Genomic DNA, 15,142 nt, shown 5'->3' on the forward strand with positions numbered 1-15,142 from the left:
TTAGGGGCTGGGGTCCTTTGAGGTCTTCAGAACCCCTTGTTAAAATGCTAATACTTCTAGGTCAGTGACTGGAGGTCTCTAACACAAATACAAGTAAAGACACCAGAGATCTGCAATTGGGGACCATCAGGGCAGAAGAGAATTTACAAAGCCAAAATCTTGGCTTTGAAATATAATCTGGGACCTACCTTATATCACAGGTGTGATTTACTGAAAGCCTCGTTAGTCCTAAATTTTTACTATTTCCCAAAGGCAAAGTGTGTTATCTAAATTTAGCATTCCCAAGAGACTAAAAAATACCATTAAAGTGCAAGTATACCAGTTTGTTTAGGTGTGATTTTTTTATAGAAAACAACCAAACATAATATAATAAAGTCCAAAATTAAAGCACATAAGGAGTTAAAATGTTATCTTTGAATTTTGACATGCTTAGTTATTGGAGAAAAATGTTTAAGAAATCTCTTCTGCAAGATTAGAACAGCAGAATACGTTTTTTTCAGTGAATACTAAATGATAAACTTACATCAGAATTAAATCTCAACTGGCAAATGTTGCATGATATGATTTGCTTTCTTCGATGAGGAAGAGGAACCCCGAAAGTATGATTTATTACAGCTTTCTGAATCGGGTCCATCTGTAATGAGAAAAAAAATACAACAAATAGAAATAAAGCTTGTCAGTTCCATTGGAATGTTGCCTATTTCATTAAAGAACCAATCTGTACAGCTTCAATCTACTGCTTACATTATAAAGAACATTTTTATTCTAAGAAATGGCATTTCTACTTTCTTGAAAAATAGACAACAATGAGCCCGAAGCACAGTATGATAAGGAAATGATAAATGTACCCATTAGAGTCTGCATGCTAAACCGTTTTTCTCATTTAGGATCAACAATTGTCTCAGTTTGATAATCCTCAAATATAATTAAAGGTTTATTAAAACTCAAGTTATTGTGAATGCCAGAAACCTTACACAGAAGTTAGTCTATGCCATTGCCCCAAACAGAGTTCAAAATAGACTTAGACAGAAGAGCAGCTATGAAAATAACTTAAGCCCCATTATGGATAATTAACCTTATGCTATGTTTGGTATCTTTCTGCCTTAAGAGTATAGTATAGATTTCCCCTGCTATCTGAAAGTAGAAGCCACTACCTTAGGACACATCTTGCTAACGGCTGCACAATGTAAATCTAGATAAAGCACAGATGCGCAGAGACACAGTTCAAAGCCATGGCAGCTGGATGCTGAGATGCTGAGTGTAGTTGTCTGGGAATGGGATGGAGCTTAGAGACGCCAGACTTGCTGCTCAGGGTTCATGCTGCCTCTGTAAGAGCTGCTGCAAAACAAGGGCTGAACATCACTTTCACTGTTTGCCTTTTTGTGTAAAACTGAAAATCCTCTTTGGATTTCCTTTGGTTAGCAGAAACAGGTACTAATACAGGTCTCTGGTCAAAGTGAGGTGACATAAAGAGAATTTTGGAAAAGCAAGGGTTACCTGTACACAAATGCTGCTTTCTAAGTATTCAGACATGGAGCTATGGATTCTTTCAACAATCATTTACTGATCACCTAATACATACTGCTATCCTATGGACTTACTGCTTGAGGTTCAGAGAGTTTGGGCCAGATGTCAGTTACTTCTCTTCATCCCATTCCCAGGACAGGACAAGGGACACCCAAAACATAATGTCAGCAACCTAGCTCTGATAAAATTTCATGTCTCCTCACCAAGCTTTGTCCCAGGGTCCACATCAGTGATTACCAACTGTTAGAGTCAGATACAAATTTTGATCTGCTTCTTAATACTTGTGCTACCTCTTTGCTCATCTGCATCTATCTCTTAAGGTTGTGATGAAGTTTAAACATAATGATTCTTGAAATTACTTAGCACATTAAGAAGTCAATAAGTGGTGCTGAGAAAACTGGACAGCTACATGTAAAAGAATGAAAGTAGAACATTCCCTAACACCATACTCAAAAATAAACTCAAAATGGATTAGAGACCTAAATGTAAGACTGGACACTATAGAACTCTTAGAGGAAAACATAGGCAGAGCACTCTTTGACATAAATCAGAGCAAGATCTTTTTTGACCCACCTCCTAGAGTAATGAAAATAAAAACAAAAATAATCAAGTGGGACCTAATGAAACTTAAAAGCTTTTGCACAGCAAAGGAAACCATAAACAAGAATAAAAGACAACCCTCAGAATGGGAGAAAATATTTTCAAATGAAGCAACTGATAAAAGATTAATCTCCAAAAATATACAAATAGCTCATGCAGCTCAATATCAAAAAACCAAACAACCCAATCCAAAAATGGGTGGAAGACCTAAATAGACATTTCTCCAAAGACATACAGATGGCCAACAAACACATGAAAAGATGCTCAACATCACTAATTATTGGAGAAGTGCCAAGCAAAACTACAGTGAGGTATCACTTCACACCAGTCAGCATGGCCATCATCAAAAAATCTACAAACAGTAAATGCTGGAAAAGGTACAGAGAACAGGAAACCTGCATACACTGTTGATGTGAATGTAAATTGATACAACCGCTATGGAGAACAGTATGCAGGTCCTTAGAAAACTGAAAAAAGACACATGCACCCCAATGTTCATTGCAGCACTATTTACAATAGTTAGGACATGGAAGCAACCTAAATGTCCATCAAAAGAGGAATGGATAAAGATGTGGTGTATGAGGGCTTCCCTGGTGGTGCAGTGGTTGAGAGTCTGTCTGCTGATGCAGGGGACACGGGTTTGTGCCCCGGTCTGGGAAGATCCCACATCCACGGAGCGGCTAGGCCCATGAGCCATGGCTACTGAGCCTGCACGTCCGGAGCCTGTGCTCCACAATGGAAGAGGCCACAACAGTGAGAGGCCCGTGTACCGCAAAAAAAAAAAAAAAAAAAAGATGTGGTGTACATATACAATGGAATAAAACTCAGCCATGAAAAGTAACAAAATTGGGTCATTTGTTGAGATGTGGATGGACCTAGAGACGGTCATACAGAGTGAAGTTAAGTCAGAAAGAGAAAAACAAATATCGTATATTAACACATATATGTGGACCCTCAAATGGTACAGATGATCTTATTTGCAAAGCAGAAGTAGAGACACAGAGGTAGAGAACAAATGTATGGATACCAAGGGGGAAGGGGGGATGGTAGGAATTGGAATTGACATATATACACTATTGATGCTATGTATAAAATAGACAGCTAATGAGAACAGCTATACATCTGTTCTACACTCTACTCAATGCTCTGTGGTGAACTAAAGGTGAAGGAAATCCAAAAAAGAAGGGATATATGTATACATATAGCTGACTCACTTTGCCATAGAATAGAAACTAACACAACATTGTAAAGCAACTATACTCCAATAAAATTTAATTTAAAAAAAGAGTCAAGGGGCTTTCCTGGTTGCACAGTGGTTAAGAATCTGCCTGCCAATGCAGGGGACACAGGTTTGAGCCCAGGTCTGGGAGGATCCCACATGCCGTGGAGCAACTGGGCCCGTGCGCCACAACTACTGAGCCTGAGCTCTGGAGCCCACGAGCCACAACTACTGAGCCCGTGCGCCTAGAGCCTGTGCTCTGCAATGAGAAGCCAGCGCAATGAGAAGCCTGCGCACTTCAAGAAAGAGTAGCCCCCGCTCGCCACAACTAGAGAAAGCCCATGCACAGCAACAAAGACCCAACGCAGCCAAAAAAATAATTAATTAATTAAATAAACCTAATAAATAAATAAATAAAAATGAGTCAATAAATGTTGTCTATTACATTTTCTCTTTTGCACACCCCATGTGATGATCAAGGTTAACAGGTGCCTCACACTCCTGTGGTCTTTGCTGGCACACCTTCTATTTCTCACATGGCCAAAAAACATTTCAAGATGATCCCAATGTTGTACATACAGCCATCGTTTTTGTTGAATGCTTGTAGACTTTGGAACTCTTAACTCTCATCAGATACAAACTTCTTATGAGAGTCTTCACAATGGGTTGAGCTAGCTCAGAAAAGATTTGACATACACACAAAAGCTAAGAACGTGTCTGTGAAACAGTGCTCTAATATTCAGCTTCTGGGATACATAATAGTTCATTAATTAGCCTAAACCAGTCATTGATACATTCCACCTCCTTTTGTGTATTTCAAATAATCAGAACCAGCTAACTCATAAGCCCTCTTCACTGGTAGTTAGGAGCAAGGTTCTGTCTATATTCGCAACTCCTAAAACGTTGTCTAGACACTCTTAATGCACTGTTCTAAGTAATAACAGTAACAACATCAACAAGAGAAATAATAGCACTCAGCATTTTTAAGTGCCTCCATGTGCTAAGTACTAGGCTAGGTAGTTTATATATTAAACATTTACGATCAGGAAGAACTCATGGGTTCTCATTTTTATCTTCCATCATCACTTTAAATCTTTTCTCATGTTAATCCCAGATTCTGGATGAAGCTCAACGGCCCCATAATTTTTCTGGTCACTTCCAGGAATTAACACATTCTAGGATCCCCTCCCTCCCCCTCCAATTCTACCATAGTTTCTTTTTGACCAGTTTTATTTTAAGTATAATGGATGTACAATAAAATTCACCAATGTTAAGTGTACGACTTGATGAGATTTGACAAATAGATACAGCCTTAATAATTATCATATAGAATATTTCCATTAACCAGAAAGTTCCATCCTGCCCTCTGTGGTTTATTCCTACCTCCACCCAGCCTCTGCAAGCACTGGTCTGCTTTCTGTCATGATATTTCTCCATCTTCTCAAAGTTCATACACATGGAATTTTACAGTATGTGCTCTTTTGTGTCTGGCATCTTTCATTCAGTATGATGCTTTTAAGATTCATCCATGCTGTTGCATCTATCAGTAGCTAATTCCTTTTTATTGCTGAGTAGTATTCCTTCGCACTGATATACCCCAATGTGTTTATCCATTTGTTAGTTGATGGATATTTGAATTGTTACCAGTAAATTCTATAACTTTTTCAAATCTTAATACATAATCTAAGCGCATTCCTAAATTCTGTTCAGCATCTTAATCCAAGCAGTAAAAATTAACATAAAGTTACAGTTTCGGACTTCCCTGGTGGTGCAGTGGTTGCAAGTCCGCCTGCTGATGCAGGGGACACGGGTTCGTGCCCCAGTCCAGGAAGATCCCACATGCCGCGGAGCGGCTGGGCTCCGTGAGCCATGGCCGCTGAGCCTGCGCATCCAGAGCCTGTGCTCCGCAATGGGAGAGGCCACAACAGTGAGAGGCCCACATACCACAAAAAAAAAAAAAAAAAAAAAAAAAAAAAAAAAAAAAAAAAAAAAAATTACAGTTTCTTTATCTTAGCTTGAACCTGCTCTAGAGGAATAGTGTGAAAGGTCAAAGGGCATGGTGCAGAATTCTCCTCTATATACACTGCCAAGTCCCCCACCCCAGGTAAGTCAAACTTCCATCAACCCCACCTCACCCCTATTTCCTCAGAACCAAATGGACAATGCACAGAACTTGAGAAACCCACTGACCACACAGATGAGTGAATCTGGGAGGCTTCGAGAGCCCACTTTCTGCTTCCCAGGATCACTCTTATACGACTCTAAAAATGCCATCACAATGCTTCTGTGACAGCACAGAGAACACTGGGGCGTAACTTCCCTTTCAGCCAAGAGCTAGAGAAAAATTAAAAGCTGAAAGAGGTACTGATTTAGAGGTAGCTGTCTCATCATGTTCTGTTGTATCTGTTGTGTCTGCACAAATGGGGTCCATTTCTATTAGGTGAATTATGTCTATATTCCATTGAGGAATACTGAAGCCCCCTTATAATGACACTTTGAAATAAAAATGAATTACAGATTTATACTAAGGGCTCTCTGAAAATACACACTGTTGAGTTTTTATCATATTTCGCAAGTAACATATTATTTTGTCTTTCATTGACACTGGACACTTGCAGTAACCACATTCAATCTGGAAAAGAGTAGGAAGTATTTTTGAAGTAGACACTTTATACAAATGTGTCATATTCTCTAGATTTAATTCTTTTGTTTGAATTGAATGTTGTTCAGATCATTGTTGCTATGAAATCAAATTTCCAAATGCTAGGTAATGTATTCTAATTCAGAGACCATTTTATTTTCCAGTATACTTTAAAAAAAGCACAACCGAATTATATTTTAATGATGGCTTCCACAAACATAGTTATACCACTAAAAGTAATTATATTTTATTATTTTAGGAACCTAGTACAACAGAATGACAAAAGTTTAATGCCTTTATTAATGAAAGTAAGTCATAATCACCTCTGTAATATATATATCTATAAATATATGTAAAATCACTTACAACAAGGAATTATAAAAGGGCAAAATCTAAATAATAACCAGTTCTGTTGTTAAATATTTAATTAAATGATACCACATGGTATATAACTAAAAGTAGCATCTACTGTCACTCAGGGGAAACACACACAGCCACTTTGATCATTTTGTCCAAACACACCACTATTTACCATTATAATCAAACATTTTGTTCAAAAACAAAGTCATGTATGTCGGTTTTCTCCCCGTGAACCAACAGGTCTGATCTGTCAAAATAATCACACCTTATTGTGTGTATACATATTATTATCATTAGGAATTTGTCTATAGAACCAGTCTGAAGAAATGCCAATCTGTGTAGGAAAGAGAAAAGGGATTCTTGGATCAAATAAGTTGTAGGAAATCTAGGTACCTCAGCCTGGTCATTCACAGTGCACATCAAATATTAAATTCACTGAGATGTCTCACAATAGAAATATCTGCTTTAAATAATTTCTAAAATAATATAACCAAAGCTTTTGCTGTTTTCTTTGTTTTTAAATTTAGCATCTTTGTTCAATGCATAGTTTAAAAAATAGTGATCTGGTAAAATAAAATTATTATACGAAGATGAATAAGATGTGATGCCTTCTTACAAAACGAAAGTCACTAAACTAAACATGGAATACACAGAAATCAGAGCCAGACATTTCACTGAATCCATGCAGCCTTGAATTAAAAACGAAAAGAAATGGTAAAAGCTATGTGGCATTTTAAGACATTTATTTAATTTCTAAAGTGGGAAATTTTGAAAGCTAAAATTTTCTAAATACATTATCCACCCCTCCCCAAACCAACAAACAAAAGTGAAGAATGATACACTAGCTATTGATATGCTTACCCAAACTGCAGAGTAAAATTCAATTTCAAACTCAGTCTATGGCCTTATTTAAAGCCAAATGAATAAGTTTTCCTTCATTTCAAGTTTAAGGATCTTTGCATTTCTCTCCCAGGCCTAGCTTTTCCCTCATCTCCCCTCAGGGCTTTCTGCTAAATTGATTTGTAAATGAGTAACCAGTGCCACAGCTCTTCCCCCGGAAGTCAGCCACAGTTCTTTCCCTAGATTCCCTTTCCTAGGATGCTGCTGTGTTTTCAGAGAGGAGGAGGCTTAACCCTGAGTTTACATTTCCTGCTCCAAGAGACCTCCCCTCTTTCTGTTTCCATTAGTACTGTGGCTTTTAAATCAAAGAATAAGAACTTAAATGCCAGGAAGTTAGAAGTCCAGAAATATAAAGGTTGTCTCTTCGGGCTGGTATTTCTAGGGAACAATGGCCAGTAACAATAATGCTAAAGGTTACCTTAAGGGCACTTACTGTGTGTCTGTGTTTATAAGCATTATTTCTATTCTAACAATTTACTGAGGAGCTCTCACTCCCTCTTTGCCTATGGCAGAAGCAGTTAAGTGGCAGAGTCAACTAATATCCACAGCTTCCCACTCTGCACCCACCCCTACCTCCATCCAGTACGACGATAAAGCTCTGTGATATCCACTGTCGTGGATGCCTGTGACCATGAAATAATAAGTGACACTGAGTAATTTATTCCATCAACTATGAACTAGTAAAATTGGTGTTTATATGACATATCCACAGAAAACACGAATTTAAAAATTCCAATAATTGCACTCCAACAAATTTGTCCATTTGAAAAAAACTGCAACTTTTGTCCTTTTTAAAAAAAACGTTTTAAAATGGGCATATAACTTACATACCAAAAAATTGCATACATCTGAAGTGTATTAATTGATTTTTTAAAACATGTGCATACTCCCATGGTATCACCATCCCCACTAAGATACAGAATATTTTCAGCATTTCTCTTCTACAAGATTTGGGTTGGAAGGGAGTTTAACAAGAATACCAATCACTCAAGACCAAGACGCAGCTCTGAGTGGAGTTCAGGGGATGTGGAACAGAAGGTACACGTGAAGTTTCATGGTTTCTTGGATTTTGCCAAGTAGCAAAGGACATGCACGAGTGCTTTCAACAAAGGAATTCATCCAACTAGAGGTAGGCTTTTCCCATCAATCTCATTAATCAGGTCAAGCCCAAATTTGCTAATTTGGTACATTTAAGTAGGAAATACAACATGACTATGTCACATAAGTACATTAAGGGCACAGCCGGTTTTTCAATGCACCAAGCTTTCCTTTACCTTCAAGTCTTTTGCACATTCCTCTTCCTCTGCCTTGAAAACTCTTTCCCCATGCTTTCTGGTTCATCTTTCCCTGGCTAATGCCTACCTACTTTTCAGGACTCCAATCAGAACTCATCTCTTCTTCTAGAATTCTTAGCTGACCTCCTTCAAATGGGTTAGGTCCTCCAACTCATCCTGCAGGACACTCCATCACACCATTTGAAGATCTCTCATCTCTTTCGTTTCACCCAGAAGAGGAAAAAGTCAAGGCAGGACTGAGTCCTTTTGTTGTTTGTACCCAGGAATCAGCAGAGTGTCTCCCACTTGGGCCAGGGCTCAACACATGACTGTTGAGTTGCTAAATAAATTGAATATTATTAAAGCCTAATAACAAAACTTAACATCAGTCTTGGAATGGTGTTAATAATAGCAGTGAGAAAACCTGGATTCACAAGGGAACCTTAGGCATGAGGGGTGAAGAGAGGTTATTAGGAAAAAAAGCATGTGGATAAATGAAATGACTCCATGATACATTCGGAATATAGAAGCTTGGAGTAGAATCTACAACTGGAAGCCACCAAGCAGAATTTACATGTATTCATCTATGAATTCATTTATAGACATAGAGTCATCTAAGTAATGAGGCAGTGGTTGATTGGTTCTCTTTATAGTTTAGTGCCAATATCAGACCATTTTTCTACCAGGCATCTTCCTAGACAAAGGCTAACAGACATACTGTTCTGATCAGTTCAGGAGAAGCTGATTTTGCTCAGAAGACCAATGCATGAACTTAGATGAGCAAAGGCATTCAGATGCTCTCCAAGTACTCAGGACATGTCTAAATGGAAGAGACATTTCACTGTCAGTAGCTTTCTGCCATGGCTATCTTCCCTAATGTTTTATGAGAAGGCTAATAAAGTGAAACACAGTTCAAAGTAAAGAATGGATGATCTTAAGGGGATCTTAAGACGTTATTTTTCTTACAATCATTTATGTGCTCCAGCAAATTGCATTTAACCAATGTGTTGTGGCGCTGTCATGGAATGCCCACAGATAGCTGCACTCCAAGGTATTTTTTTCTTTTTTTGTCATTAAAAATTTTTTTTAATTGAAATATTTTTGATTTACAATGTTGTGTTACTTTCAGGTGTACAGCAAAGTGATGCAGTTATACGTATATATACCTATTCTTTTTCATATTCTTTTTCATTAATGGTCACTACAAAATATTGAATGTAATTCCCTGTGCTATATGTCCTTGTTGTTTATCTATTTTATATACAGTAGTGTGTATCTCCTAGTTTATCACTCCACCCCCACTTCCCCTTTGGTAACAGTAAGTTTGTTTTCTATGTCCATGGGTCTATTTGTTTTGTAAATAAGTTCATTTTTATCATTTATTTTAAATTCATTAATGTACAGTTTTCCTCTGTACCTAATGCTGAGTGTGGACCTACCTAGAAAAGCTAACCATGACAGGAAACCAGATATATATGCATACACATATACATATACATATACACACACACACATATATATACATATATATATATATTCTTTTTCAGATTCTTTTCCCTTATAGATTATTGCAAGATATTGAGTACAGTTCCTTGATTTTTAAGTGGATATGTGGAATCGTTACTGACACAATATCTCAGTCATGGAAGTTTAATCCTGGCTCACCTTTAGACATCATCTATTTGTGGTATTTAAAGTGAGTAGGCACTATGTTTCACCCATCTTCTCATCTCCTGTGTTTCTCATTCCTTTTCCTGGAACCCAGTGGGTACTCAATATATGTTGAAATTTTACTGAAATATTTCACTTTATCAATGAGAAAAGCTATACCAGGAGAGGGGAAAAGGTCAGAGGAAAAAAAGGAAGGAAAGAAGGTGATTTCATTCTATGTATGGGCTCCCTTTTTCTGCAATGAGATTTTTTTCTCTGGCCAAAAGAATATTAAGTTTCTTTAAGGGGGATGACTGTTGCCTGATCACACTAATACCACTCTGTAGAGAAGATACCAGTGCTTAATTTGGACACTTTAGAAACCTTGTTATCAGCATTACAGGCACGAAATTTGACTGAAATGCTTTGACCAGAATCCCATTTCTAGTGGACTTAAATGGCAAAACCTCTTTGGAAGACAATGAATGCCTATGGGGCCTGCCTGAGCCAGGAGACAGGTTACCCAATGGTTGGTCAGCCTTGGTCTCTGAATAATGTCTAGGTAATTAAATCCAACAACTCCAGAGCTGGGATTCCATTTACAGAAAATGCCCCAGAAGGCATGGCGTTGTAGACTGAGCTGGAGGATAAATTCCAGAAACCTATTCTATCACCAGCTGTACCAGAAGTCCACAAACACATCTGGTTCCTCAGCAGGTCACCGAAATGTGAGCCAGTTGTTGAAACCTGCTGTATTCTGAGATGAAAAGAAAGGTGAGGACAAAATACTTATGTACATAAATCACTGAATTGAAAGGATTTTCTCTTAATCTAAAATTATGTCCTTTCTATTTTTCTGTTGTTAAATTCCTTTCTTTTTCAAAATCATGGTGCTATTCGATAGATGGATGGATGGATGGAAGAATGGATGGATGGATGGATGGACAGATGGTTGGATGGATTATGCTCTGGCTTGAAATGATTACAAAGTGAAAGTACTATGTTGACCGGACTTTTAATACCCCTTTTTAAGATTTGAACCATGTATAAGTTTCCTAGGGCTACTAATCAACTTGGTGGCTTAAAGCAACAGAAATGTACTATCTCATAGTCTTGGAGGCTAGAAGTTCGAAATCAAGATGTTTGCAAATCATACTTACTTCCTCTGAAATCTGTAAGGAGAATTCTTCCTGCCTATCCCTAGCTTCTGGTATTTTTGCCAGCAATCTTTAGCAACCCGTAGCTTATAGACACATCTTTCTAATCCTCCCTCTTCACGTCGCAAGCTTCCTGTGTGTGTCTATCTCCGTGTCCAAATTTCCACTTCTTATAAGGATACCAGTCATATGGGACATATGGGATTAGGGACCATTCTACTGAACTCATTTTAAGTTGATTATCTCTGTAAAGCGACCATTTCCAAGCAAGGTCACATTCTGATGTATTGGGGGTTAGGACTATAACATACCTTTTTGGGGGGGACACAATTCAACCCATAAGAAATGGAATGGGGAATATAAAAATCTACAAACCACTGTGAAATTTTACTCAGGCACTAATTCTAGGACTTCTTGATTAAAGGAAAAATCAAAATCAGTTTTCTTGTTTTAGTGCCTAAAAGGGAAAGTGTGAACTAGCAATGGATCACTGAGACCATTCCTTGCCTGTCTTCTCTCTAACAAGATCAATTTTAGCCTCAAAGAGTCTTATCATCCCCAAGAGCCTGGGAAGAAGAAATATGTTTAAGAAATTGAAATATACATAGAGATGAGGCTCATGAAATTGAAAGAAGCAGATATTTACTAGTGAGCCCGCAAATAAATTTTGATGAGCTACTTTTGAAATGTCACAAAATGAAAAGTTATAATCTATAGAAAAATTAAACAATGGCACATTGGTATGAGCTATGTGAGCAATTATCCTGATTTTAATTGTTTGGTTAAATTAGAGAAAACCGTAAATTTGGGGGTACATGTTTTTCATTGTGCCTTTTTTTCTTGCTCCTTTGCTTGTTTGTCTCTGTTTTAATCAACCTTTAATGCCTTTAAGAACATATAATGATGTGTGGGATGGTTCTTTTTAAAAAACAAATTCCATCTCAATAGGTAATTAATATGATCTCTTCTAGCATGAAAATCCCAAGTTAACACATATATATGGAATTAGGCACATAGAATATCCTTACTTGTCTTTATGTTTTGTTCAAAAATGCAAATACACATATATGTCTGTGTGTGTATACACATGCATACATATTATTTATGTACCAGGATTTATCCACCAATTCCCTACATAAAAATCTCTCACTCTTTTGAATTTGGCAGGATTCAATTTCTTTTGTTCTGTGTTTGGGCTAGACTTGATAGTTTCTTGAATTATTCTACTTCTCCTTGCACTGAAGTATTCATTCACTAACTTACACACACATTTCCCCCAGCTCCCCATAGGTGTCCCAGATGCCTATTTTTCTTATCCATCAATGTGGAATGCAAAGCTTGAAGGGCATTTTACGCTGGCAAACACTGCCTTCCATGAACCAGCCCGGGCCCACGTGTCTGGATTTATTTCCATTCCTCCTTGCCTCCTTGTATTTCCTCCAGTATTACAGATTTGCTGGCAACTTCTTGTATAATCTGGTATGGTTGTCTCCTTCTCTTTTGTAAGGTTCTTTCCTTTATCCAATCTTTATTACTTATTACATGTGTAATTCCTGCCTATCCCTCCTAATGTTCTTTTTCCAAGAGTAATCCCTGTGGTCTCTTAGTAGGTGGGGCTAAATACCCCTCCTCCCAGTCTTCACAACACCCTGTACATTCCAATGTCATGTCATATACTATCCACCACCCAGATATTCTGCTTACAGTTCTCCCTTCCCGAAACTGCAAAAGACATAGTCACTTTTATTCATCTTTGAAAAACAAGTGCCTGAACACAGAAAATGCTCAGAAAGTCATTAGCTATGTGAAAGCAGGCACCCCAGCTGCTGTCAATCATTTTAAGGAGAAAAAGGTGGCCCAACATATAATTCTTGGTTGAAGCCATGCAGTTCAATTTCATAGAAAATTTGCATTGTCATCTAAGGCCAACTGTGTTTGGAGGTCTTGATGGAAATATTCAAAATAAACTGCATGTTTAAAAATAAATAATAATCTCTCTTAAAAATGCATGCCATGTGTTTAAAGCAATCATTCTCAACCTCAGCTGTACACCAGGAATCATTTGGGAGCTTGTTAAAGGTATAGATTGAGAGCCCCAAACCAAGGCAAATTAGTTCAAAGTTTAAAAGGCTCCATGGGGGATGGCTAAGAAGTATTGGTCAAAACCTTGGTAACAGACTCAACTTCCTGTAATTAAAATGTTTTCCCTAGGTGTTGCCAGGAAACCAATGTCTTCTTTGCCACCAATAAATAACTTTTAGCTAAAGAATTCTATAAAAGATATGGTAATATCCTTGTTTAAAGAAATGAAAACTGAAGAATAGCCAAGATAAATGATTTGCAGCTCCAAGATTTAAACCCAGGTTTATTAAAAACCAGTGTTCTTCCTACATATCACACTGACTCTCAAACATGTGTAGGAGCTCAACAAACTTCTGAAATCAACTTAAAAACTGGGTCTGAATTTGGGGTTCTTGGGAATTGGCAACCCATGGGCAGAAACACATACACATTAAAAAAAAAAAACACTGATGAAGAAAACTAAGCCAGAACAACTTGAAATAAACAAGGGATATTTTAAAGTACTTCTAACAATTGACTTGCTTGTTAATAAATGACACTGTAGGTTATTTTTAATCTCCAGAGTGTTGTTAAACTGTTTCACTTCTCTCTACATCTTTCTGGACTCTGCTTGTTTTTCACTTCCTGACCTTTTTAAGGACCTAAAGGAACCACTGTAAAGTTGAACTGTAGTTAAAAGCTTGAATCAGATACAGTGATAGACAAATGGTCAGCAAAGATGTTCTCAACTGTGAAGGTCAAGGAAGAATGAAGCTGAGGCTATCATGTCCTTCCAGAAATCCTTCAGGTCAAATCTGTCTGAACCAAAAGTAAAGGTAACCCAGTACCCTAAGGACCTCTTTTGACCATAAAGGCATAGTTGCATTTGGTTGTAGTTTAAACACTTCTGGTGTCTACCATACAGAAACATTTGTATAAATTTTTGAAAAACCACAAATACAATGTTGTTGGATGATTGGTGGCTTACTGCATAAACTGTAAAAAGTAAAATATAAACTGTAACTACTTAAACCTCTCTTCACATACCCTGAAGCGGGTTGCAAATCTTAGCTTGATACCCAGGAGCAAGCAGGTTGAGAACCACTAATTTAAGAGGTTATTTTGTTAGTTGGAATACTAACTAGTATATTTTGTAATTCCTGGCACTTCAAGTCTTCTTCCAGAGCGACTCTCAGAATATTGTGCTATAATTTTTCTATTTTTATTTCTTTTTATCAAATAATGCACACATGGTAACAAACCAAATAGTACAAAAGAGCTTCAGCCCAGAGGTAAATGCCTGAAATGAAATGTTTATTATTATTATTAATAATTTTCTGCCAAATGACATCATGGCTCTAAGTAACATACTGATATATCTCTAGACACTAATAAAGATGAGAATTTAACAAATATACAGTATCACACTTTGTCTTTCTCTCCACAATCTTATACAAACATTTTCAAATTTTTCTAAGTTGAATATTCTCTTATTATTTTACAACTGTACATAATATGTTTCCATAGTTATGTCTGGTTCCATTAACTTGAGTCAGGATCTCAAATTCCCTGCTTGAAGTTACTTGTTTTCGCACATTTTTTCTTCCTCAATTTCCAATTTCCAAATTCTCTCAACTACTCTTACACATTTAAACGTTCAAAATTTTCTACATGAAATAGTTTGTACTCTAACTACTACCCATTCTTCTAGGCTTTGTTCAAGGATGAATCTAAGATTTGAAAGCTAATAAAC

At 37.2% G+C, this 15,142-nt stretch overlaps 1 protein-coding gene across 2 annotated transcripts in view; it reads right to left on the reverse strand.

Moving 5' to 3' along the window:
• The window catches only part of ZNF385D (zinc finger protein 385D), a 942,431-nt gene that overhangs the window by 129,692 nt on the left and 797,597 nt on the right, over positions 1–15,142 (reverse strand). For both annotated transcript variants that reach the window (XM_067033854.1, XM_059064167.2), the window contains one exon: positions 524–634. In XM_067033854.1, the coding sequence (XP_066889955.1) occupies positions 524–634 (111 nt within the window). The remainder of the gene's footprint in view (positions 1–523; positions 635–15,142) is intronic.

The sequence above is a fragment of the Kogia breviceps genome, chromosome 5 (assembly GCF_026419965.1).
Source record: "Kogia breviceps isolate mKogBre1 chromosome 5, mKogBre1 haplotype 1, whole genome shotgun sequence".
In the NCBI taxonomy this organism is placed as follows: Eukaryota; Metazoa; Chordata; class Mammalia; order Artiodactyla; family Physeteridae; genus Kogia; species Kogia breviceps.